We start from the raw sequence: 26,717 nt of genomic DNA, 5'->3' as shown, positions 1-26,717 counted from the left end.
AGAGTCAGTGCGCTATTCGTTCCGTCCGAGGAAAGATGTGGCGAGTGCTGTGCGCGATCACCGCGCTCGTGGCGATTGTGAATCCATTGGCGGAGGCGAAAGACATCCGCCGTCGGCTTCCCCCACAACTCCGACTGACGTACTACCTCGGCTACAAGGAAGTGATGCAGTACCTGGATCAGCTGGCCATGTCCTACGGAGATCGGGTTACCCTAAAGGATGTGGGCCGAACTTACGAGGGTCGTGCCCTGAAAGTCGCCATGATAACGAACGGCGACGGAAGGCCGGGCAAAAGGGTGATATTCATGGATGCCGCTCTGCACTCCCGCGAGTGGATGACTCCCGCCGCAGCCCTCCTTGCCATCCATAAGCTGGTGATCGAGTTCGAGGAGAATTCCGATCTCCTGGCCGATTACGATTGGCACATTATGCCTCTGGCAAATCCGGATGGCTACGAGTACTCCCGCAATACAGAGAAATATTGGAGAAACACGAGGACTCCGAATGGTGGCGCCTGTTTCGGCACCAATCTCAATCGAAACTTTGAAGTGGGTTGGGGAGTGGGTTTTCCGGAGCTATTGGATCCGTGTGATGAGAATTACGCGGGTAGTGCACCTTTCTCCGAGGTGGAGGCCCGCACAGTGCGTGACATAATGCTCAAACTGGTGGAGGACAGACGCGCTATCATGTATCTCTCGCTGCACACGGCCAATCGATCTATTTTCTATCCCTGGGTGTACGATAGGTGAGATAATATTGTGTAATTTCATAAACTAAAATATGGTTGCAATTATATTTTTATATATTTATAAACATCAAAAATATTAAATCAGTTCTCCAGTGCCTAATAATGAGGAGCACGATGAAATCGCCAGGTTCGCTGCTGATAAGATACTTCGAAGTACGGGTACTATTATAAAGCCAAAGCAGGCCACTGAGTACGGCGGTACCTTTGGCGGCACCAGCCTAGACTACGCGTTTTACGCGGGTTTCCCGCTGTCCCTCGTCTTCGAGATGTCGGGAACGGGTCGGGATCATGTGGAGTACAAGTTCTTCCCACCTGCCAGTGATATTCGCCACCTTGCTGAAGAGTCGTGGACAGGAATTCGAGCACTGGCCGAGAAGGCCGTTGAGAAGTATCCACCCTCCAGATCGGTTTATTACACTAAACACCAACTTTCCGGAAATGGAGCTGCGCGGAATTGGGGATTTAATTACATAACAGGAACTGTTACTTTCTTTTTCTTATATGTCACCAATAATATTTTAATCTGAGTGTCTTAAATAAAATACTCAGTATTTTTGTATTATTGAATGAAAGACCTTTCTTCTCACTCTACTTTATGAATATGGTTTAGTCGTTATATATTGTAATAATTTCAAAGTGTTGATATTCTTATCATGCACTGTTTTCTTGATTATGCCAAAAGTTTAAAGAGCACGCATTTCATTTGTAAATATTTGCCATACGCACTTGTAGTTGCCTTCTTCATTCTCGGGCCTTGCACAACATCGGCTTCTCTCTGGCAGCCTTTAAAGGATTTTAATATCCTGCGATGGGCGGTGGAAGCCCCCTGCACCACCCACTCGTTTATCACCCGGTGCCTGGCGTTACGCATACGCCTCGTTGTCCGCTTATTTGCACTCGCTATCAACGTGACTTGGCTGCTCCGCTGGCGCGGAAAAGGGCAGGGCTTTTCGCGTTTTCGGGGCTGGGGAACCCGCATATCACTCGCATTGTCCGATACATTTCACATGCTGCAATTAACGCAACAAATTGCATTTTTAATATGCAAAATTAATGCGGAAAATCTTTCTGTGCAACGAACGACGAGCCGCGAAAGGCGAGATGTGCATATCCAAGCATTTTATTTATAAAAGTCATTGTGAAAATTGAAAATCCATATTCGCTCTACAATTAAAAACACTTTTCGTCTGCAAGCCGGCACTCGTCCTGCCGGGGATACTGTGAGTATTTAAAATAATAAAATGCCATTGCAAAGTCAAAGTTGCCTGGCCCAGGAAGTCGGTGTTAATTAGTTTTTTCGAGGCCATCCCTTGGCCAGCTGACGAGTCGTCCAGCCATCTATCTTTCCATCTAGCCCATCCATTCGGGCACTTTGTGCGCGGGAGTTGGGTCAAATGTTTTAATTTCCGCACCAATGTCTCTAACGGAAATTACTTAAAAAACAAGAAAAAACAATGTTCATGACCCGCGGCCGAATGTCAATCGCCTGCAGGGCACCTCGTTATCTTGCCCATGGGCTGGGAATAATTAGTAGGAATACAAGTACTTCATAAACCCACTTTTGCTGGCTATAAATATTCTATTCAGATTAGCGCAGCTATCGCTCTAAAGTATCGCATGCACTTTGTATTACATTTGAATCCGGGGCCGATTAGATTTACTCGTGAGTACGCCGCTCCCGGATCGCTCGGATCGGCTGTGCCGGAGTAATCGGCGATTCAGAGTGCGAAATGCTGTGGCTTCTGCTGGTTGTGCTGCTCCTCGCGGCGGGCTGGATCATCCATCTGGGCCAGGCCGATCGCCGCCGGAAGGTGGCCAATCTGCCGGGTCCCGTGTGTCCGCCGCTCATCGGAGCCCTCCAACTCATGCTGCGCATGAACCCTAAGAGTAAGTCACTAGTAAACAAAAAATTATAAGTTTTACCATTTCAAAAAAAAAAATATTACAAAAATTTAACAAATAAAATAATGCTGTTATTAATAGTACCCTATAATATCATATATATGTATATATATATATATATATATATATATATGTTTTAGTCACACAGATCAATCAGAACGTATTTAGACAATCTGCACGCAAGTGGCAAGACAAGCTTTGTATCTAACTATGTAAGCATAGGGCCTAATTTAACTTTCATTATTATGGTTTTAGTTCACTTTGTATATCTTAATTTTTGTTGATTCAATTTAATATTACTTTATGTAATAATTAATATCTCTAATTTTTTTAATTAGGTTGCCTTATTACTTTTAATCTAATGTTATGTAAATGTTTTTAACCATTTAATTATTTTATCTCTCACAACTTGAATGCTGTTCGTGACCACTTCTGTTTTTACACTACTGATAAAAAAACATTTTTTTATAGGTTGTAAAGCGAGAAATGATCTGAGATTTCAAATTGTGCAATGCCAATCGTGCTACATAATACTTTAAAAAAAGTCGACCCGTTCTAGTCTAACCGGATTTCAAATAAAACAGAATAATCTACAGACTAATATACGAGTAGAACTAAGAATGCTTTGTAAAGCGAGAGTTATAACCTGAAAAGGTCTATAATCGGTAAGCTTTGAGTCGCTTAAATATTATCAACATATTTTATTGGTATCATCATACTAAATTTAGTACGGCTAAAGCCGTACAGTAGGCAATATGCAAAAAAGATACCCTTATCTTGAGCTAATTATACTTTTTTTTTGTTGAACAAACATTCGAGGCAGATTACTTTGAAATCTACTGCATTATCGCTGAAGCATTTATGAATGGCCACTGACCATAAAATGAATATAACTCCTATCAAAGCGAACAAACAGTGAGAGAAAAAAAACACAATTTGTTTAATTATTGTAAATTTTTTATTATTTAATATTTATTATTTAGCTTATAAAAATACTTATTAAAATATTTCTAACTTTAGCATTCCTGAAGTTGGGTCGGCAGTACGTGACCCATTATGGTCACCTCCAGCGGGTCTGGGTGTTCAATCGCCTGCTGATCATGAGTAGCGATGCGGAGCTCAATGAGCAGCTGCTGAGCAGCCAGGAGCACCTGGTGAAGCATCCGGTGTACAAGGTGCTCGGTCAGTGGCTGGGAAACGGACTCCTCCTCAGCGATGGCAAGGTGTGGCATCAGCGCCGCAAGATCATCACTCCCACGTTCCACTTCTCGATCCTCGAGCAGTTCGTTGAGGTCTTCGATCAGCAGTCCAACATTTGTGTGCAAAGGCTGGCGCAGAAGGCCAATGGCGAGACCTTCGATGTTTACCGGAACATTTGCGCAGCCGCCTTGGATATTATAGCAGAAACAGCCATGGGCACTAAGATATATGCCCAGGCCAACGAGAGCACGCCCTATGCAGAGGCTGTGAAAGAGTGAGAACCAAATACTTTAAAAATATTTTAGAAAATTATAATAAGACTTACTTACCTTAGGTGCACAGCCCTGTTGAGCTGGCGATTCATGTCGGTTTATTTGCAAGTGGAGCTGCTCTTCACGCTCACCCATCCTCACCTGAAGTGGCGACAGACGCAGCTCATCCGCACAATGCAGGACTTCACCATCAAGGTGATCGAGCAGCGTCGTCGGGCCTTGGAGGATCAGCAGAAGCAATCCAGGTTGATGGACACCGCCGATGAGGAAGTGGGCTCTAAGAGGCGTATGGCCCTACTGGATGTCCTGCTGATGGCCACTGTTGATGGCCGACCTTTGAACAACGATGAGATCCGCGAAGAGGTGGACACCTTCATGTTTGAGGGTCACGATACCACCACAAGTGCCTTGTCCTTCTGCCTGCACGAGCTTTCGAGGCACCCGAAAGTGCAGGAAAAGATGCTGGAGGAGATCCTTCGGGTGCTGGGCACCGATCGCAGCCGACCAGTCAGCATTCGGGATCTCGGAGAGCTGAAGTACATGGAGTGCGTCATCAAGGAGTCCCTGAGGATGTATCCACCCGTGCCCATCGTGGGCCGCAAACTGCAGACTGATTTTAAGTACAGTGGGTGTCCATAGAAATACTTATCTCATTACTATCTGTAATATCTAATGACTTTCTTCTCTCAGCGAATTCTGTGTACGGCGATGGAATAATTCCAGCGGGCTCAGAGATCTTGATCGGAATCTTTGGAGTCCATCGACAAGCAGAGACCTTCTCCGAACCGGATGAGTTTATTCCGGAGCGACACGAAGACGGAACTCGCGTGGCTCCCTTCAAAATGTTACCTTTCAGTGCCGGTCCCAGGAATTGCATAGGTCAGAAGTTTGCCCAGCTGGAGATGAAGATGATGCTGGCCAAGATTGTGAGGGAGTACGAACTCCTGCCCATGGGTCAGAGGGTGGAGTGCGTCGTGAACATTGTCCTGCGATCGGACACGGGCTTTCAGCTGGGAATGCGGAAGCGCAGTAACACATAAGCTCTGAGGCAGGGATTTTAATATAAAACATCTACTGACTAGACTACTACAGATACCAATATTTTACAAGTCGTATCTTTGAGTATTATCTTAAGAACTAGAGACTATCGAACATAAAATGTTTGCCTTTTACCAGCAGAATAAAAGTAAGATTCTTTTCTCTTTAAAGGATAACTATATATTTTTTGGGATAAGGAGATCATCCGACATTTCTATCTTGGCTTTAGGGCCACCTGAAAACCATTGGATGATCCTAAAATCAGTCGCAAGTCCAAACGCATCTCATCGCCATAGGGTAATAGTTCAAAGCGGGTTAGAATTGGAGCCAGCAGAGTTTTTAGTAGCTTTATACTAAATCTTCTAGCTGGACAGCATCGGGGTCCTAGACTATAACTCAGGAGTTCCGGAGGATTGTCTAAAAATCGCTCAGCTTCAAAGAGGTCGGCTTTCGGATAGCGATTTCCATTACGCTGCAGTTCATAGAGATTTATATAGATCTCAGATCCAAAGGGTAGAACTCCATCTCCAACGATACTGTGAGCTGAGGAAAGTTAAATTATGATTTAGGTTTTTCTAGAAAACAAATAAGAATACCACTCATACGCACTGTAGGGGAAATCTTTCTGCAGCTGGCGGCCAACTATCACTTGTGGCGGATATAATCTCATAGTTTCCTGCAGAACAGCTTCTAGATAAGGAAGGTTTTCCAAGTCCCAAGCTTGATCCTTAATTTGAGCTAGTTTTAACTCCTCCAAACACCTTTGTTGCACCGACGGACTTCTAGCAATTGTCACGATGGTGAAACAGAGTGCTGAGCTGCACAACAGGTAGCCCAAGTAATTACAGGTATTCAGTTCCCCACAGATTTCCTCAGGTGTAAGAAGAGGATCTTCAGATTCTAGGAGGACGTCCAGAAGGGATTCATGATACTTCTGAGGAAGTGATTTAAAATCGCCAATCTTCAGTTGCTGCTGTTTTCTATGACTGGCCATTATATCTTCATGTTCCTCGTTCAGCCTTTTTATAAAGCGATTCTGGCGCCTTCTCATAAAAGGAGAGCTGAGCCAATAGTTGAATCTGTTGGCGGACTGCAGGCTCAGAAAACGTTTTGTATAGAGCTCCGATAATCTGGAAAAGATAATAGTTGTTCACTAGTAACTTATGAGAAGGTTTCTTTAGATACTTACTCTCTGAGGTTCGTGGAATATTCCTGACTGGGTCTCGCACCGCAGGTGATCATAACCATAAGTTCCAACACATTAGGAGCTACAACTTCCCAGACATCAAAGACTTTTCGGTCTGCCCGTTCCAACAACTTTTGATGCAGTTGCTCCGCCTGCTGGCGACATAGCTCCATCAACTGTTCCAAGTTTCCCTTGTCAAAAAGTCCGCTGAATAGATTGTGTCGCTTGTGCCACTGATCTGACTGACACATGAGGACACCTCCTTCCAGCCAATCCTTCATCAGCTCGTAGCCTGTTTCCAGGTGCGTTTCGCTTTCCAGAAGCTGTCTGCTGAGCTCCATGTCCGCCAGTGGAATGAAAAGGCGATGGAAGACCCAACAGCGGCTCAAGGAACCATATTTGGTCAGGTATTCTGTGCTGCGCTGAAAGAAATCTTTCAAAATTAGTTAGAAATCGCCTTTTTTAGTTTAACTTTATAATATCACAAACTTTTTGGCTTCAGGAAGAGCAGCTTGTGCATTGCCCCCATTAGTGGCCAGGTGAAGGGTCCTTTGAGATTCCTGATCAGCAACCTCTGGCGACGCGTCCTGAAATAGTTGAAGGCGGAGGCCAGGCAGAAGCACACGAAGGTGGTGGTCAAGATCATGGTTCCGACTGAGCCAAAACATCGCCCTCTTGTGTTATCGCAATCGCCTGCATCTATATGACCGTTCGAGGGGCAGTGCTAATCTCATGGGAGCCTTAAATTCCATTAATCTTATCGATGTCAAGACCCCCTGTTTGGCAGAAAATAAACCAAGCGATAGTTACATCTCCGGAAAAGTTAGAATAAGTCTACTACCTATTATAGTTATAGCTCTTCTGCATTGCAAACTACAAAAGTAAAGGGTTTTAACCAATTTTAAACCATATTATATTTAACTTATAATGTATTATATTTTTAAGTTTCTTGTTTTTTAGTTTCAAGATCCCTCTAAAATTTGTTGGTATAATGATATTATATCAAGCTTTTATTCTTGACTTGGTATTAATTAGATTTATTCTACTTACATAATTTACAGTTGGTTCCAATGAAAAATAATTATTATTTTGTAAACAGTTTTTACAAAAAACAATTTATTAATAATTTTTTAAAATGTTGCTTTCATTATTTGCCTCTTGAGTTCCACAAAATGTTGCTAGAGGGCTTGGCAACATGTAGCTAGAATAAAAATTCATGTTTGAAGCTGCTTATATTTTAGTGATAAATAAATGTTGAAAGATGTTAAAGAAATTTATTTAATCACCGTTTGCATTTCTCTAGTCTATATATAGAATGCCAATGTTCTTAGTCCTAATCTAACTAAGGAAAAATACGAACGTATCTTAACTTGTATTCTAAGCGTTAAAAAGGCAACTTGATTGGCCAAGACGAAAATTACCAATACCCAGTGAGGGATGAGATGCCATAGATAAGTGTGTCATCTTATGGGATACAAAATTCCCATATGAGATTTTAACTGATAAATATTTAAATACTTACCCAACATTTATTGCTGCTGAACCGGGGACAAGATTGCGAAACTATTAAACAAACCAATTTAGGGCAATTGGGTGAGGGACGAAGGACTAAGGACGAACGACCTGGGGGCATCAGCAGCTGTTGTCCCGGCGAGCAAACAAATCTTTTGTCTTTTGTCCATTGCGGTTGCCGGGGTCACCGGCGAGGGTGGGTCAACCCTTTTGGGTTTCAGCTCGAGAGTTCCAGCAGTTTGAGCAGTTGGACTGTCAAAAGTACATTTGCCTTGGTTACGCCACAGAAATATCCCCCAAGCATGTAATGACAATATCAGCAGGCCCTCCGCCCCCACCGACTGCCCCTGGAAAACCCCCTTTGATATCCCTTGTATCTCGTACATATCCTTGCCCTCGGGGAGTTGGAAAACTCAAGCTGGGGTGTTCCTTGAAACCGAGCGGAGTTTGTTGTGTTCCATTTTCATTTTGCGGCGTTGATGAAACTTTAATGACACTCCGCACGCATTTGAGAGGCAAAAGCCAGAGGGCCATGTGTCCAGCTTCGTTTTTTGCCGTTTGCCCCGGTATTTTTCTGCACAATTTCACATTGAGGCAAACGAAGACAGAGCCGGCTAATGGCGGCTAATGAAGCCAGTCTTATTGGGGATTTTGTGGGCCGTTGAACCCGGCTGGAAGCACTCCCAAGTTCCGCACTTCCCCAGTTGGCCGTGGTGTGCGAATGTATTTATGAGGCCCAGGCCCAGGTACTCAGGCATTCATACGTCAATGTCACGACTGAAGGACTCTCTGCAAGGACTCGCCGCACGGCGTCGAGTGCAATGGCCAGTGGCCACAGTCCAAGGACCAGCGGCCACGTGACCAAGAGTCCAACACCACCTCGTCTCGCGTATGCAAATGTACAAAAAGTTTGATGACAGCGTCGCCGGTGACAATGAAAAGTAAGCGCACTACAAAGCCAACAGTCCGAGTGTTACGCAAAAACAGAAAACAGCCAGAACAACAAACAAAAAGAAAAAATGCAGAACTGGAGACCGACAACCGGCGGCAGGATACAAATCCTTTCACAGGCCTGCCGAATATGCGCTCCTGCGAAAAAAAATTAAAACAAAGACATTGCAACAATTTGCATTCCCATTGTTTGCCTCGACAACAGATACAAGTCCACAAAAAACGAAAGATAGTTAGATGCATAGGTACACATGGTTACAGTGCGTTTCATCATTGACAGTATTATTAAAGATCTTATTATTATAAAAGATTTGTTTCAACTATGATACATTTGTAAAATGTATAAATAAATTAAAAAAAAAAAACTTTATTTAAAAACTTTAACTCAAGCCAATCTATTTGTAGCCATTTCCAATTGTTAAAAACATTATACTTTTGAGATGCAGTGTGCATTTTTCTATAAATAGTAAAGGCAGTCGGCAAGTTAAAGGAAGAGACGAGGCCCAAACATACATGGAAACCAACTAGAACAGCAAGTTGAGGATTTTGTTTAAAAGGACAGTTGACAATAGAACATGAAGAAAGCAATAATCCACTTTGGCCAGGAAATTTAACATTGTTTTATAATAAAATATACTATTTTGTAGCGTTTTATTTTGATATTTCGAAATATAAAATAAACTTATACAACTTTGCAAAATTTAAAATATTTATTAAAATGATTATTAGAAGCTTTAATCAGGGTATTAAAAAGGCGTATAAGCTAAGGACATTTGTTGCCGAATTCCTCTGAGTCAGTGTAGCTTCTCTTGGCGTTGTTGGCCACGGGAAGCATTTTGCATGAATTGCCCATAAAAATGATATGCACATCAAGATTGCCTGAAGTGACTTTTGCGATAAGCGTGAAAATTTGCTTACTGGCTCAGCTGACTGTGTAAATATTTTTGGAAACTTGAAGGTGGAATAAATCCTAATCAAAAGAAACTACACTTGGCTAGACATTTAATTTGGCTACTGCAGCTAAAAGGTTTCCATCAGTCTCAGGCACGGCCTCCGCCCACTAGCCAGCAGTTATCCCACCTCTTAACCATCACCTTTTAACCACCACCCCATTAACCGCCACCCATTAGGCACCACCCATTATAAGCTGGGGCTTGGATTATAATAGTACTATTAGTGCACACAGAAAAAATACCTAAAAATTAAGAAAAAATTAAATTAAGAATCAAATTAAAATCATAACACAAATTGTTTATAATTTAGATATTAAAATACATTAAACTAATTTGATTACAAATTTTGCTATGTTTATATATTAACATGCTACACCTTTTCATGTCAATTTTTAATCTTTTTATGCCTATGCTTCATTATTTTGATAAAAACTAAAATGATGTGATTTTTCTTGCTGTGTAGAAGCCCCCACATACTGGCATATTAATAGTCCGCCTTCCTTTTTCTTGGTCCCCAGTCCCCCATTTTCCGTTTCCCAGATGTCATATGTCAGGCGGCAGTAATATTACGGCTGATGACTGCGTTATGATTACTGTCAGCGGCAGGCACTCAATGAATAAGCAGATGAGAGAGTGTCAGCCTCTCACGTTGGTGTCCTTGCGGAGTTATCACGCACTTTCCGCCCACAAAAGCCACGCACCACCCACTCGCCCCACCCGCCACATGTGACTTGAGGTGCCCCGCAGCGCCAACAACTTTGACTCGGCAACAATTTATCACAGCCAATTTAACCACTTAAGTGCGAAAAAGGTTTCAGTTCGGCAGACTGAACTTCACGTGGCTCAAAAGAGAGACAAAGTGCATGTGAAATAACGTGTTGAAAGAATTTCATCCTGGAATCTGGCCGCTGGCCACTGTTTCATTTATTTGTTTACAATCTGTTGGCTCAGAAGCTGCCGCCAGGCTTAAAAATCTGCATTTGCATTCGGACACCAGCCGTGAGTTGCGGTACGGGAGGAGGGATTCGAGGTCCATGTGCAAGGCAAGGACTAATTGAAAAAGCCAGTTACCATAAACGAGCACATTTTTGTATTGTATTGAAGTCTTTAATGAAAATTGAAACTTAAAATAATATTTATTACCAACTGGTTTTCGGATCGACGGCAAATCCTATCCTCCACCTCGAATTCTGATATGGAAGAGATTAAAGTACGAGTACGAGTACGAGTATTATGTTCAAACTCACCTAGCTGCGCTTCAGAATGAAAAGCTCAAATACCACTATTCCAAAACTCAGGTGGAAAAAGTTGGCTATGCGAAGGATACGTCTCCAAAAAGGGCGCCGATTTAGCAAGTAGGTTATTACCTCCGACATTCCGTTCACCCCCATCATTACAGAGAGTCGCAGGTATAATACAAAACTGAAACTGAAAATTAGAATATAATATCGGAAACTTACCTAAACACTTACCTATATTGTTCAGTTTTCTGCACACACGCGAACTTCTTTACATTGCTCTTCACCTTTAAAATGCGTTTTACTGTCAGGATAAACGCGACTATATTAAACATACTCAAGGTAAAAATAGGTCCATATAGGTATATCATCGCAGACCAGTCGTAAGCTGCGCGAAAATGAGGAGTTATAGTTAAAATTTGAATATAAGTGAGACAAGAAACCCACTGTTTATCCAGCATCGATATAAGCCAACACCGGGCATCCAATTCAGTTTGTCCGGCTTACCCTCCCAAGCCCAGTCCATCAGCACCGTAACTCCGGTTAGGATGGCAGACGAGCCCCAACTATAAGCGCAGTAAACCAGGAAACGATATCGAGGTCCCTTGCCATCCACTGACTGCAAGCCTTTCCAAATGTGATGACTTAGGACAGAGAGCCAAAGATGAGAAGCCACCGCGAAGAAATAGTTAATATAACCTGTGCGGGATTAAAATATCTATTATAACTTATTATTCCACTCGTGTGTTCCGGTCCTACCTGCTAAAGCGCAAATGTTATCCAATTAATTCAAATCACCTCCTGCCCAAATAAAAAACTGCATGAACTTGCAGAATACGTAGCAAATAAAGCATTTGCCGAGGCAATTTCGCAGTTTCTCGATATATAAATAAACTGCTATTGTCAGAATACAGCCTATCATAGAAACTAAGCCGACTGCAAGGCTCAAGTTAGTATTGCAAGTTTTTCATAATAAGATCGTTCCTACCTTGGGGTACCGCCGGCATCGATTTTGGTACGCATATATGTTCAAGAACCCAAAAGTTGTTCTGGAACCCTGAAGAAAACTGAGGGGAATATAAGCAGTACCAATCTTTGTTTAAAGTCCGGTTGGTAAACGAGTTGAGACCTAAGCTACCGTTCTGAAGGAGTCATATAAGAGAAAGAAACTGAAGATAAACAGGAAAACCAACCTGAAACAATTTGTATTGATCACCCAGGACCTTGAGAACGTTCTCGCAATACCAAAACCCATTCCTTAGCACAATCATGTCGGTGAGAAGATCCTGTGTTTTTACAGATCCGTCTTGGAGGGTTATATTAAGGTAGGGTTTGCCCCGTTTGAGCTCCTCCTTGAGGCCATCATTACACTGGCCATTTGGCAACATTTGCTTCCGGGGACAGCAGAATCGAATGCAGGGCCTCAGTTTGCAGATACATCCCCTTAAATGATTCTTAACCGACTTTATTGAGCCGTCCGCCAGTTGCATGAAGTTGTAGATCCCCGTGAGGTGGACAGGAACTTCAAGGTCTTCGTACTTGAAAGAGTTATTTAGCTTTGGGATATGCGATAAATCCACTGTGTCAAAATAATCGCAGTCGGGAATCACTGCCTTCGATTTGTTCAACACTACTGATAACAGAAGTATTTCAAAAAAATTAAGAAGTACATTCATTTTCGGCAAAGTGCTATATTCAACTGAATGCAACGAATGTGATCCACTCATTTAAAAAGCTTTATTTCGATATCGAAGAATTTGAGGTTTCGACAATAAGGACAAAAAGGGTTCTCAACAGAAAAAAATTAAAAATAAATACAAGCAGGTTTGGTGTTCCTGAATTTAAATATATTATTACAAAAAATATTTTAGTAATTTGACTGAAAATTTAAAAATCAAAAATATTGAAAATAATATTTTACTTATTCTTAGATCAAGATCAATATCGTACTTAAAAACATGTCGCGCACTATAAAACTCCATCTGATAAAAGGAATTAACTCCGTACGCGCAAGTTGTCCCTCTGGGTAAAACTAATTCCCTCGGGTTCCATTATGTATACTAATCACATATTTGAAATGTATTTTTTATTCCTCTCGGGGGAATTTGAGCTGGTCTCGAAAAAAGCCATTCAACGCTGTGAGGACCGATCATCGGCAGTCAGTCGAGATCGGTTCTCCGTGGAACAGCTTCCTCCGTCTGCAAGGCGCCCGAATTTGAAATAGTTTCGTACAGTTCTTGTTCGTCTGATGCCGCCAAAGTAATTCGCTGAAAAACCTAAAGCTACTCCTACGATACGGTAGAGATGTAGCACATTTGAAGCCTGAACGGCTCCGATAAATATGGTTTATTTGCAATTTCCGCCCACCTGACTGGGAAGTATGGATTCAGGCAGCTGCCGGGCATATTCGGGGAACCGATAAAAAGCCATCTAAGAGCCTGTGTGCAGTAAAATCCTGAAGAAGGAAGTTCTCGGGTTAGTCCCTATATGAAAATGACTCTCCAAGATCGAGAAAGTAATAAGTTCCAGTACTGCGAGGCTCCTTTTTTTGGCTTTAATATATATGTATATTATACATATATGCTTCTTAGTCCGAAATAATTTTTTATATCCATCAGATTTTTAAAGATTTTTTTTCCCGCTGCTTAGATCAGAAGTCATGATCTTTTTTACCTATATATGCATTTTTGATCGATTTAAGGTCACCATATTAAAAAGTTTATCTATAGAGGTTTTTTAATTTAATATTTGTTGCCTTCAAAGTTACAACTTCCTGACATGAACCTAAGATTACTCATGAACTCTTACGAGTTTTATTCCTTTAACCACTTCGTAATCCTTTAATTTACCTGGAGTTTTTTCAATGATTTTTTTAAATATTTCATTTACACTTTTGTGCCACTTTAATGTAGCCCTCGACCATATGCGAATCATGGTCTTAAGGGCTTAACCATACTGCAGGCGGTCCGCTCCAGCTGAATGGCAGCAAATCGGCTTTCGCCGCTTTCTCCCTTCCAGTCACTCACATATGTGTGTAAAAGTGCAAATTCATGTTTTGTTTGACAAAATCTGTATAAATCTAAAGACCAAATGCCAGCACTCGTCGGGGCTCAGGGCGCTCACAACGGAGGAGGATTATAGGGGAAACTGGGTGGGTTGGATGGCACCAGCGCAGTGGCAAGGATTCGGGAGGCGACGAGGTATTTGGAGCCGTGTAAATGGATTGCCAGGGGCTTCTGGGTCAAATGGAATTAGCCGCCATTTCAGTGGGCAGATGGATGGGGAAGCCGAGGGCCAAGACGCGAACACTTGTTGCTCCGTGCCCGGCGTTTTCACACTCATTAAAAATTTGCATAATTACGGCAGCCTCCCTTCAGCTCATTAACACTTTGAAGTAGACAGGACTCAAGGACCCAGGACACTCATAACCAAACGAGCTTTTCATAAGGCCGCGGGAATGTTGAATTATAAATGCATGGAAATTAAAAACAATTACATGAAATTCCATTTTCCGCCGACCGTGCGCATATATAAACAAACAAAGTGGGCATAACGATGCTAATCCCTTAAGCCACAGCAAACTGTTCGCGTGGGCGGAGCCGGAAAGGGGGCGTGGCTGTCAAAAAAGGGCTATCAATTTGCATTGCGTTTGGCTCATTAGCGTCGCTGCCACCGACCACTTGTAAATTTGGCATGTCTATATGGGATATTCGGAGAATTTATGGCCTTGCGAATGACACAGATGCGCAGAGGGGTGATTTTATCATCATTATATATACATTTTAAGTTAAAAAAAAAAACAAATATATATAAAAGTCCTGCTAATGCTATAAACATTATTATCAGTAGGAAAATATATAGCTAGAAATGTAATAACCATTATTTCTTTCTTTTTTATAAACACATTTTTTTGTATTCTAAACTCTATGGACTCACCTCGTTGAGACCCAACATTTGACAAAATAATGCGGTTTCAGCTCAGTTCGTTGGCTCGCATATATTCGCGTAAGCTTGAATTACAACGAGGAGAGCAGAAATATTTATTTAAAATATTTTCAATGGCCCGATTGTTGCCATAATAATACGAGTAATTAAATGTCAATAGAATTAAGCCAGACAAAGTGGCACAAATATTGTAATACAGTAAACAGTGGGAAAAGCCATTGAAATAAGGCTAATTCACGTTGATATTAATACTAAGTTATACAATTTGTGATTAACTAGCTGCGCTTTAAACTCAAGGCATTGATGTGCCATTGTCAAGTTGAAAAACGAAATTATTGGGCAGAACTTTCGAATCTTCTGGGAAAATTGCTGCGTCGCTAAGCCGTAAGTCCAACAAGAAAAATCACTTTTCACCGCCAGACGGGCATTTTTGGGTGGCCTGGGACTCGCTTTCGATTTTCCATCGGCTTCGCCGAATGATTCCCGCTTAATATGCCAAACACAATTTGACTTTTATTCAATATGCAAAAGATACGCGTCAATTTGTTGCTTGTCTGCAGAACTTTTTAATCTCGCCGAGATTCCCCACCCTGCCTTTTGGCTTTTCGATTCCTTAAATCTTCAATCTACGTGGCTGGCATTTCCAGTGGCTAGTGGCAACATAAAAGATGTTGTGGCCAGATTTATGTTGGCAGTTTTACAGTCGTTTTAAGCACCAGCCCGCAGAAGAGCTACTTAGGACCGCGCGCGCTGAGAACTTTTGCAACTATTAAAGTCTTAAGTAGAAGTGGATAAAGAGAAGCTGCTGCAGTCAGCAAACTGTGAATGCATTTCCACAAGAACAACAGCATATCGCGTTGCAAGGAAAACTTTTCCCTCGGACTGCTCTACTTATGCGGCCTGGCCAACACTTTCCGTTTGTTTGCTCGAGGACAAGACAAAAACTGACTTAAGCCCACATCCTAAGTACGTAGTGGGTGGAGGTGTCATTGCGAGTGGGTCAGGGGGTGTGTTTACTCCGGAACTACCAGGTGTGCTGAATAGAGGGGAGAATCTGGTTCACAAAGTCTTGAAAAATAATAATCTCGGGTCTTACGGGACTCTATAAAGGTGAACAAAAATACCTGGATGAATAATGTATTTTTAATTAAAGGTTTTAAATTCCATGTGAGAATGACCTTTAGTTTATATCAAAAAGGAAATAGTTTTCAAGGCCCAGATCAATAAAAATCATATAATAATTTTAAGTGAAAATCTTTTTTATCTTCCTTAGAGACGGATCTTAAATTTGGATAGAAAACCTCTGTTTTGTTTTACGTAATATTGTTATTATTGGTTCGTTTTTTTCCGTATATAATAATATTTATTACTCTAAAAGTACGTCTTGTCTTTATTCATTTAAAGATATGTTCGAACCTGATATCCCACACTTTGCTGGTTAAACTTTTCCCCAAGTATCTGAATCACCACCTGATAACACTTTTTTCACCTCTTTGGGCTCAAGATTTTTTGACTTATGGTAAAAGCAAACGAAATGTCAAATGATTTTCCAATCCCCACCCAAACCTTCCCGTAATATGCACCCTCTTTAGCCTTAAATCAATGTTGACAAAAGTTTTATTGGATAAGTTTGTTTAACGACAAGCACAAGTAGACGCACACAAAAGGGCAGGTAAAAAGGCGAAAAGTTCTTCCTATTTTGTTGAAAAATCAAATTGAGCAAAAGTTGATCTCGAAGAGGATGGAGCCAATGGAAGGTCGCAGGGCAGGGGGAAAAGCAGGAAAAGTTTTTGCAAAAATCGTTGGACGCGGCAAGTTTGCAATTTGATTTGTGTTCAATGTGCGCGCAATTGATTAGCCATTCTGCGAGTTCATGATTGCCCATTTTGTAGAGTAAAGAATTGTGAGAAAAAAGATTTAATTTTAAATATATTTCTTTCATATTTTTTGTTCCAGATCCAGCGACGGCCTGAATATTAGTGGTACACCAATGAAAGGTTCTCCCTTCAGATGATTCTTTACCGGCTTCCCGGAAGCTCCCTGAATCTACACTCTCCAGTCATGAGGACTGGAACAGCGAGTTAGGGGTACTTATAGGAACCGTTTAGCCCTCGGATATGATATATGTCTTCAGTGTCGCAGCACTCACATTTGGATATATTCGTATATAGGTTTCTCAGGACCCAGAGAACAGGAATTGTACCAAACTATTTAAAAGACAGCGGCATTTTAGACCAAGGAAGCTGCTGCTTGGAGGGCTAATCTCAACTGATTTATGTACTTTATATTATATTTAAGCCCTGAAATCCAATGTCATATATCTGATTTTGCAAATCTAAAATAAATGAACTGCCTTTACGATTTCCACTGTGTACCTACCTTGGGTGCAAGCATCTGCTATCTTCATTTGCAAGTTTGCCAAGTGTGCCACACTGAAATGTTGCGGCCGGCACCAACAACTGTTGCAGGACTCCCGGGCCAAAACGAAGCCAACTTCAGACTCTCACATGCATTATGCCATTGTGGTTTTCCGGCCGCAGACTCCTGCTGTTTAATATGCTGTTAAATTACATTAAAATTTGAAAGAGTTGGCTGCCGCTTGCCGGCTTCCTGATAAGCGCATTACGGTGCGAAATCCTAGATACTCCTCGGCGTGCTCGTGTGATCCCATGAATAAGCCAGGCGAACCGAACGACAGCTTCAATGTCAGGCGGCAGTAATTGCCTGGCAAATAATTTAATGCGAATTCGTGGATGGCGTGCCACGCCTCCGGGGGCGAGAGCGTGTTGCACATTTCAAATGCAATAACCGGATTAGATTGTGTTGTTGCCATATCGGCATGTCCTTTGGCCGCACTCCGTTGTTGCATGTTACTCTCGTATTTATAGAGTTTTAACGCAATCGCAATTTCGGTTGACATTTTGCGCTCTCGGCCATTTCCCCATTTTCTATTTGCCAACTGGCCAACTTGCCCCAGCCTCTGGCTGTCGATAGAAGTCTACAGGTAGCACTCCCCCGGAAAGTACGCCGCCCTCCTCGGAGTCCTCGAAAATACCAGGCATGTGTGCCCCATTCCACGGCTGTCTGCTTTATGAAAAATGCATTTTGTCTGTCCTCGCTGGTCCATGAAGCGAATTGCGGCCGTGTGGCTAATATCATTTCATTTGGCTTTTGAATTCGTTAGTTGAAGTTTGCAATCCACTGGGGCATTGGCAAAATCTATTCATTTAAGTGGCTTAAATTGAATCGCCCTCATTGGCCATTAAACGCATGATTGGGGCTATTGTTTGAAGATTTAATTTAGTTCGGCTAGTCAAGTTATAGTTTACGAATTGATTCTTTATAATTTGTCATATCTGAAGTTTTGTATATAAATTCCACTGATTTTCTTGGAGAAAGGAGATTTCCAAAATGCTTCATAACAAACCCCTATCTTAAAATCTTTATTTCTGTGAAGTGCCTATAGATTTCCTCCTTAGAATGCCTAATGAAATCAAGGAGAGTGGTAATCAGGCTTCATGAGTAAATCCCCTCCTCACTTATTAAACCCCTAAAACAGATTGTTTTTGGCAGGCAAAAAATCATTACATCCCCATCTCCATATCGACAAACTTTTAAGAATAAATCCCATATTTTGTGCGCCGTGTTAGGCCTTCCATCAATCAAAACCCTGACACTTGCAACACCTGTGGCTGTGTTAGCCGCAACATCCCCATATTTTGTCAATTTTTCTCTTTTTAGCTTGGTATTGATGTTCGAACAAATTAAACCGAATGCAAATAAGTCAATTTGAAATGAAACACGAAGCGAAATTAATGTGCTACAGAATAAATACGACAAGATAAATGTTTTCGGCACCGAGCGGGTGGCAAGTAACAAGATAAACTGATGGCGGAGTATCTCACGGATGTGTGAGGGTGTGCTAATAAAAATACACGAACACGAGTCCTGCGAGGCGTCCTTGTGAAGCGTGTGAAAAGCGCTCCTGGCTCTAGACTTTTCCTACTCAGTGTGTGTGTGTGTGGGAGTGCGGCACGTTTAGCATTTCAAAAGGCGTATTGTTTATTTTTTCCCTTTTTCCTTGTGTTTTCACATCCAATGTTATTTATCTGCGTTTTTGCTGGCCCCCCGAAAAACGCCTGCGATCTGCTCTCCTTTGTAACCCAAGTTCACTTTCGCAGACCGCTTTTGCAGTTAACTTCTTTGTAGTTTCGTTCGCTTATTCATTTCCCTTTTGCCCACACACTCGTACACATGAAAAGTTATTTTTCCATCGCACAATGAAAATGAAAATGGCTGTGCGGACGGCATAAGCACAGAGCTGCAAAACTTGTCACGTGATAAACTCGGAAAGCAAAAGAATGTCACGTACTGAGCACGCAGCGACAACCTTTGCCACTTAAAGTTTTAAGTTCGCCGCGCAGAAATATGTTTTAATTCCATAATCAGCTTGCACTTGGCCAAAACCCGAAATCAATTCCCCATTGCTACCCACTGTCCCTTCGCATTGCTTATATAAAAATATGGGAAAATCCCAGCATTCGGGGGAGACCAAATGCTGGTCACGTAGAGTCCCCTGGAAACCCCTGCGAAAGCGGGGGACAGCTGTTTGGGTGCACTTAGCATTGCTACATAATTTCTGATGGCGCCATTTTAAGAATTATGAATGCCACGTGACTTCTGCTGGGCAAATAAAAGGACCCGGAAATCAGGCAACAGGATTTTCGGTGCCAAGCCAAGCCGGCATAATCGCACTCGGAAAACTGAGTCAGTGTGAAAGTAGGATATTGGTGCAAAGTGATTTCTTTAAATCGAAGGGAATACTTAATTTGGTGTTTGGTTTTATTTGGAAGAAAGGTTTTCAAAGGGCCCTCATATTAATTTAAATTCTTCATAAATATACTGGCACATAGAGGTAAAGAACCATCCTATTTATTTAAAAAATACATATTTTTTTTAAAATAGGATCAATAAAAATATTAATAAAGAGTAAATAGCTACAAAATTAATATTCAGAAATATATTAAGAAAGACAATAGTACAACATTTGTATATCAGACTCAGAATTTGTTTATTTTTTAGGTTTTTAATGAACATTGGACTACCACCCTAGTTGGTGAACCCTCCTGCTCGTCAGTTCCCATCTGGTAATACATTTTCATCTGAGATTTTTGGGAAAGCTCACCGTTTCCCCTGCTTGCAGGTGCATTTTAATTTATATCGTGTGGCCGAGGGCAACCTCCGCCAGAAAAACACCTCGGTGACCGGTCAAAGGTGTCACACATAAACCATTCAATCTGACAGTCAGCTGGGGAGATACAGATACCAGCTGAAATTGGGGGACGAGAACGGGGATACGGTGCTATGGCAAAGCGATAGACAATGACAATGCCCAGAGTTGACCGCAGTCAAACTTTCGATTTCACTTCGTTAACGTGGCGAGTTGGACACGTTTCCGCCCTGGCGCTCACCTTTCCGAGGTCTGCAATTTATTTTTTCTGCACATTTGTCGAGAGTTTTCCCTTCGCTCCGTATTCATTTCGGTGGCGCAAATTGCGCACGAAACATGCGAGTGGTGAGTGCACAAAACCAATTTGTAATAAAGACGACGCTGGCGAGGAAAACAGGGAAAAAGCGCAATGCCTTCATTTCATTGTTCATTTTAGCTGCACGCGGTACCCGCGGATTACGAGGGTAGCTTGAGCCGCACATTGGAGAAACCACAATTTTCTATAAATTGTGTAACCTATAAGTAAGTATTTTTAAAGGTAGCCTTTAAGTTTACATTAGGCAGGGTCATTAGTTTGCAAAGTTCTGATATTTTTTTGTCAAAACAAACAATTTTTTGAATTTTTGTAAAGTTGAGAACTGAAACTAGACTTTAGAAAGTTGTTTTAGTTTACCAGAAAAATATATCCCTATGTTAAATTTGAAATAGAACATTTGTGTAAGTCTTTGAATGGAACCCACTATGAACTCATTCATAGAATTGAATTTCAATTTTCAAGAGCCTTTATCTGTACAAAAGTGCAGGAGAGAAGTCTTTATTTTCCAGCAGGGTATCCCTCAGTCGACTAACCTGGCCCTTCCATCGCAGTGGTTAAGGGATAGGTGACTGGAATGGCTCCGCCGCACGGAGTGGGATTATGCGGCATCAGAAGATGTTGACACATCACGCAGCCGTCCTGGCATTTGAATGTTTTCAATTAACTTTATGTAGATAAATAGCCGCCACTAGCCCCGTTGGCTGGGCCAACTGAGCCAGCTGAGTTGGCTTTAAGGAACACCAGAAGGACGCTACAAAAATGAAACATTGCACGGCTGTAAATTACGCCATGGACGGGGCACAAGGGGGCCAGCTGGCGGAAATTGCATTATCAGCGTCAAAAGGCAAAGGCACTCGCCGTGCCCCCTTCGGTGGCATGTTTTGCCGCCGGCTGCTGTTGCTGCCACTTCCTGCACTTCCTGCCCGGCGAGACAATGAGTTGTGATAGCACAACTTTCGCAGCGGCGTCGCGCGTTGCGCATAATTACCGTTCGGGCGGAATGGGTTACTTTCCCATTTCGCCCGCCCAAGACTGATGAGCTGTTTATGACTTGACGCTTTCGCAGTGCATTTAATACCCGTTATTGTGGCGCATTTGTAACTAGCAGTTAATAATAGTGCACCGGAAAAACCAAAAAAATTCTCAACGATAAAAACTTTATTATTTATTTACGTATCAGGATACCATACGCATTATGTTCAAAATATCTTATGATACAGTGTAGTAAATTTGATAGCAAGCTTTGCAAAACTCAGAACAACATGTTTGTAGCTACACAAATTGATAACTCCTTAAAGTAATATAAGAGACAATAAAGTATATACTTTCACAACAACCAAATTTTATCGAATTTTTGTTTTGTTTTTTTTTTTAAATATTTTTGGGTCCGTTCTTACAGTTTTTTTTTTATAATTTTATGGTAATTGTATTATTTTATATTACTCAAACATTTTTATTTTACTTTTACAGGTATAAGAATAAATTATACTTTGCAATTTCTTTTTTAGTAATTTTACAAATTATATAATTTATAATAGAAATAGTTAGTAGTGAAGTTTATGAATATATTTTTTCTTATTTTAAAATAACAATCTTTTTAGAAGAATTAAGAATTTTTAAAGAATCAGATTAGAATAAAACCATATATTGATAAAATACTTTCAATGGGTCCATTACTATTTTTTGAATATGTTTTTCTTTTTTTTAATATCTTAAATTATTATTTGGTTTCTGGGATTACCGACAATATTTTCTCTCTCTGCCCGGTTGCAGCTGCAAAATGGATTACGCTCGCTGGCCATTGTTCATTCCGTTTATATGAAATTTTAATGAATTGTAAAGCCAGGACATCTTGGGCGGAGCAGAGCAGCACACATGTGCCGCCGTCGCTCTATCAGACAAACATTATCGCAGTCTCCACTTCAAGTTCAATAAAGTTGAGTGCCTGGCACAAATGGAAATTTTACGCATACCCATCGAGGCGAAAGGAAAGTGCGGGAAAGTGCCCTTTAAAATCACTTTATTACGAAGGCGTGTGTGTGGGTATTCGTTGCCCCCCCCTTCCGGGTGCGGACACATTTGTTGGGGGCGACAATTTATAAGAAAATTCCTATCGAACTCCGGCATCGTTGGGCAAATGTCTTTCGGCCGATAAAAAGTCACCCGGCACGCGCTTTAATCATGAAAAATCATACTGAAAGCACCGCCCGGCACATGCTGATAGGGGAAGGCGCTGGCCAGATCGAGGGCGTGGCAGCCATTAAATGAATATTTCAACAAATTTGCTTTTACAAGTATATTTAAGGGCAGGCCAACGAGACTTGCGAGTCCGCACGCAAAACAGCTGCACAATTTCCGTTGAAACTTTGCACTGCAAAGTTTTTGTGTGCGACTTTTGACAACAACATTGGGTAAGGGGAAACTAAGTTTGAGCAGTGAAAGGTTATCAAATACCCTTATTTTGTATTTAATATCATTGACAATAAAATAATGAGTAAGTGACAATTAAAACGGATTTTTATTCTATAATGTAAATATTTAAAATGGTACCCAGTTTTTCCCCAAAAGGATTATACATTGTTAATTTTTTTAAGCAATTTATTAGTTTATTAGGTATCTATAAATTTAAATATATATAAATAAAATATAGGTGCTAGATCATATCCTTTATTGAAATGAAGATTATTATGACAATGTTTCTGGTATTTCCTTGATCTTGAAACCTTTGATTTAGCCATAACACCCTGAATACCCTTCTCTGACAAGTGGAAGTTTCCGCCGCATGCATTTCAATTGCGTAGCCGTCGCCGTCGACATTTACATGGCGAGTCATTGGCCAAAGTGTGGCCCCCCGCCAGTGGCCACCCACTGGCATGAAAAGCATCCTCATCCCCATCCGCCGTGGCAGTGTCTTACATCTCTTTGACTCTAATAGATTTTAATCAGCCGCAGGACATGCGCCCGGACGACAAGGACAACGACAACGTCGACGACATGCTGTTAAGGCCCCGAAACGCTTGGCGACAGTCGAAATTCCTGGCCAGAATCCGATGAGAATCGCCGGCGGCTGATCAGGCAGCCTCGCCTTTAATTATGCCAGTTGGGGAATTAAAAGAAATGAAATATCTCTGTTTCAGCATTCATATCTTTGTTCGCATTTAAATTAGACCCCACAAAAGAGGGCTTTGTTTTTAGCTAACGGCTTTGGGAATATTTTGTGTAAAAGTGCCAGTTTAGAGAGCGTTTTTCCACACAATTTCCCGGCCAAAATGGGGAAAAAAACGAACCTTCGGGGCAGCACACACACACCTCTAATGAGCCACTTCACATCCTTGAACACCGCTGCATTTTTGCAGCACTTTGACACGTTCCATTTTTCTCCAGGAGGGTGTGCACTTTTATTTGCGTAATTGGCCGAATGCTGAGGGATGTGGCCGGCGACTTTATGGCTGAAACAAATTTAATGCCCTTATCGGCATCCGTTCCTGGCCATAAAATGACCCGCTTTTCCGCATTTACACCCATTCCGCCGTTTTCCATTGCCAATAAAAGTGTCACGAGAAATGCGTGTAATGAGCATCGGACTCGGGGACCCCGACTTGTGCCCTCTGACCGACTGACTGGCAAAGTGTTTTAAAATGCAAAGTATCATTATTTGTGGGCATCGTTAAATTTCATTTAAAGCTGCGGCAAAGGAGCCCACGGATGACCCCGCCGGGGGTCACATCCTCCGCTCCCGCCCGCGCTTATCTTGTCATTGTCATCTTTATTGGCTGCCATTATCGTCCTGCGGGTGTCCATAATTCCGCATGTAATTTGATTACCCACACAACCCACAAATTGCCACGCCTGCCGGTATCAACAACTTCATCAGCACTTTGAGGTCACTTTCGGGGTGGAAGTTCCAGATTAAAGTGCTTAAGCAGGGAGTTAAATCATGTCATAGTGATTCTATTAGTTAAAAGGTAAAGCGAAGACAATGCGCATAAGTAGCATAAAAGTTCTAGTTATTCTTTTAGGTCTAACATTTATTTCATTTATTTTCATGTTTGATAAAATACTACAACCTTGTTACTTAGGGAAAGCAAACAAATATTCTTCTCTTTTCATTTTTGTTCTTAATTATTTTCATTAAAACAAAGACCTAGTTTGAGCTAACGAAACGAAATACTTAAGATTATTGAAATATTTTTATTCTGCCGCCGACTAATAGCCCAGTTGAAACTCTCGAGTGAGCTCATGCAGACGCATCCAGAATATGACAACAAAAACCGTGCAGACTATCTGCGGAGAAGGGTTATCTCAGTTACAGAACTCGAGCATCTAAATATCCGACTTTTTAGTACCGAAGCCGCCGTGTTGACCATGAACCAAATGTGAATGATGGCATCTGACAGAGCTGGTGACAGATTCGCACACACTATCCACATAACTATCTTAAACAAACAGAACACCACCAAAACGACCATCAGCTGAAAGCACCTGCAACCATGAATGTTAATGATTCAGTACAACGTGGTCAGGACGTACCATCTTAATAATTACGATGTGGTTCATAATCGCTCCATAAACACCCAGGGCCAGGAAAAGAAGCGCAATGAAGCAGGCCACCAGGTTTACGGTTAGTATAACCTGCTTGGAATCGCTATTATTATACATTTCCATGCTAGTAAGTGCCTGCGGAGTTGGTCATGCGAATTTGTTTGGTAGGCACCAAGTTATCCGACTCACTCACTATGTTTGTGCCGATTGATAGCAGCAGTGCGATCTTGAATACAATAGGTGGGCAAAGGCACATCCTAGTAAAAATTGTACAAAATACCGAAATGTGATGACAAAATTTTCATGTCTAGAGCTATAAAAGAAAAACTGGTAAATTTCGATACATAAATTTGACTTATAAATGTATAATAAATGAAAATAACTTATTTACTAAATATATTATAAGAAATTAACTTTTTCCTGCGCGAATGTGTGTGCATTAAAAAATATACTTGTTATATTGGTCGGAGAGATTTAAACAAATTGCAAGTTTTTGGTTGTGAAACCTGTGAAGCCGCATCAAAATCAGAGTCCGATAACTGATGTTTTGGAATCTAGAAGTGCAGTACTGGGTGGTCATTCTAAAAGCCATAACCAAAATATTAAACATGAAAATGGGCTAAAAGAGTGACCCCCATTTAAAGGAAACATTAAAATGTAGAACATTAGGGAATTCGGAGTCCAATAACTGGAGTTATGGAAGCTAGAAGTGAAGATTTGGGTGCTATTCTAAAAGCCATAGGAATTACTTAAAAATCGGACATGAAAATGAGTAAAAATTTTGACCCTCGTTTAAAAGAAATATTTGAATGTAGATTACTAGGAAAATCCACCACAAGCCCATAGATATATCACACTATCACACTTTGAGCCTCGTTTAAAAGAAATATTTGAATGTGGATTATTAGGGAATTCCACCACAAACTCATAAAGGTATCACACTTCGAAATCAGAATAAAATTACCCAAGTTATGAAAATTTAAAGAGCAGTTTTGGGCTCTCATTCTGAAATCTATTAGAAATGCGGAAAAATCGAACATGAAAATGGGTCAAAGTTTTGACCCTCGTTTAAAAGAAATATTTGAATGTAGATTATTAGGGAATTCCACCACAAACTCATAGAGGAATCACACTTCGAAATCCGAATAAAATTACCCAAGTTATGGAAATTTGAAGAGCAGTTTTGGGTTCTCGTTCTGAAATCTAATAGAAATGCGGAAAAATCGAACATGAAAATGGGTCAAAATTTTGAGCCTCGTTTAAAAGAAATATTTGAATGTAGATTATTAGGGAATTCCACCACAAACTCATAGAGGAATTACATTTTAAAATCCGAATCAAATTACCCAAGTTATGGAATTTTAAAAGGCAGTTTTGGGCTCCTATTCCGTAAGTATGGAATTACGGAAAAATGGGACATTAAAGTGGGCTAAAAATTAGACCCTTTTTTAAGGGAAACATTTGAATGTAGAACATTAGGGAATTCCACCACAAACTCATAGAGGCACCCCGCATCAAAATCGGAGTCCAAGAACTGGAGGTATAGGCAGGAATTTGTAGTTATTATAAAAAAGCAAGAAAAAGGACGGAGCATAGACCGAAGTTTTAGTCTAAAAATGTCTACATATCTTAGGTACACAATGTACACTGTACATACATAAGTTTGAATAACAAGCCATGTTGA

The 26,717-nt window shown here is 41.1% G+C and overlaps 5 protein-coding genes across 9 annotated transcripts; 2 read left to right on the top strand and 3 right to left on the bottom strand.

Annotated features, from left to right (window-relative positions):
- Positions 1 to 7: 7 nt before the first annotated feature.
- On the top strand, positions 8 to 1,320 carry LOC108028719 (carboxypeptidase B). The gene is made up of 2 exons (XM_017100677.3): positions 8 to 745; positions 834 to 1,320. Exons 1-2 carry the CDS (start codon positions 36 to 38, stop codon positions 1,273 to 1,275), a joined length of 1,152 nt encoding a protein of 383 aa, XP_016956166.1. The 5' UTR covers positions 8 to 35; the 3' UTR covers positions 1,276 to 1,320.
- On the bottom strand, positions 395 to 25,382 carry LOC108028218 (uncharacterized). Of its 5 annotated transcripts, none has more exons than XM_017099884.3 (5): positions 25,227 to 25,382; positions 25,022 to 25,168; positions 24,838 to 24,963; positions 24,692 to 24,775; positions 395 to 404 (listed from the first exon to the last, which is right to left on the bottom strand). In XM_017099884.3, exons 1-4 carry the CDS (start codon positions 25,287 to 25,289, stop codon positions 24,698 to 24,700), a joined length of 414 nt encoding a protein of 137 aa, XP_016955373.1. In that variant the 5' UTR covers positions 25,290 to 25,382; the 3' UTR covers positions 395 to 404; positions 24,692 to 24,697. The 5 variants fall into 5 exon arrangements, 3 of the variants coding, with proteins under 3 accessions (XP_016955373.1, XP_050741891.1, XP_050741892.1); XM_050885934.1 differs by having other exon boundaries at positions 25,022 to 25,123; XM_050885935.1 differs by having other exon boundaries at positions 25,223 to 25,369.
- On the top strand, positions 2,056 to 5,330 carry LOC108028720 (cytochrome P450 4d8). Its single transcript, XM_017100678.3, has 4 exons — positions 2,056 to 2,635; positions 3,671 to 4,124; positions 4,185 to 4,747; positions 4,813 to 5,330. The coding sequence occupies exons 1-4, from the start codon at positions 2,479 to 2,481 to the stop codon at positions 5,160 to 5,162; spliced, it is 1,524 nt and encodes a 507-aa protein (XP_016956167.1). The 5' UTR covers positions 2,056 to 2,478; the 3' UTR covers positions 5,163 to 5,330.
- LOC108028213 (probable cytochrome P450 316a1) lies at positions 5,375 to 6,992 on the bottom strand. The gene is made up of 4 exons (XM_017099876.3): positions 6,836 to 6,992; positions 6,350 to 6,779; positions 5,770 to 6,290; positions 5,375 to 5,703 (listed from the first exon to the last, which is right to left on the bottom strand). Exons 1-4 carry the CDS (start codon positions 6,990 to 6,992, stop codon positions 5,375 to 5,377), a joined length of 1,437 nt encoding a protein of 478 aa, XP_016955365.1.
- Positions 11,010 to 12,676, bottom strand: LOC108028008 (probable G-protein coupled receptor Mth-like 6). The gene is given in 6 exon segments (XM_017099637.1): positions 11,010 to 11,190; positions 11,235 to 11,388; positions 11,448 to 11,699; positions 11,760 to 11,936; positions 11,989 to 12,142; positions 12,194 to 12,676. Coding segments are annotated over 6 exon segments (1,401 nt in total).
- Positions 25,383 to 26,717: the final 1,335 nt, after the last annotated feature.

Source organism: Drosophila biarmipes, chromosome 3L (assembly GCF_025231255.1).
Source record: "Drosophila biarmipes strain raj3 chromosome 3L, RU_DBia_V1.1, whole genome shotgun sequence".
Taxonomy (NCBI): Eukaryota; Metazoa; Arthropoda; class Insecta; order Diptera; family Drosophilidae; genus Drosophila; species Drosophila biarmipes.
This window is presented reverse-complemented; position numbering and strand designations above follow the sequence as displayed.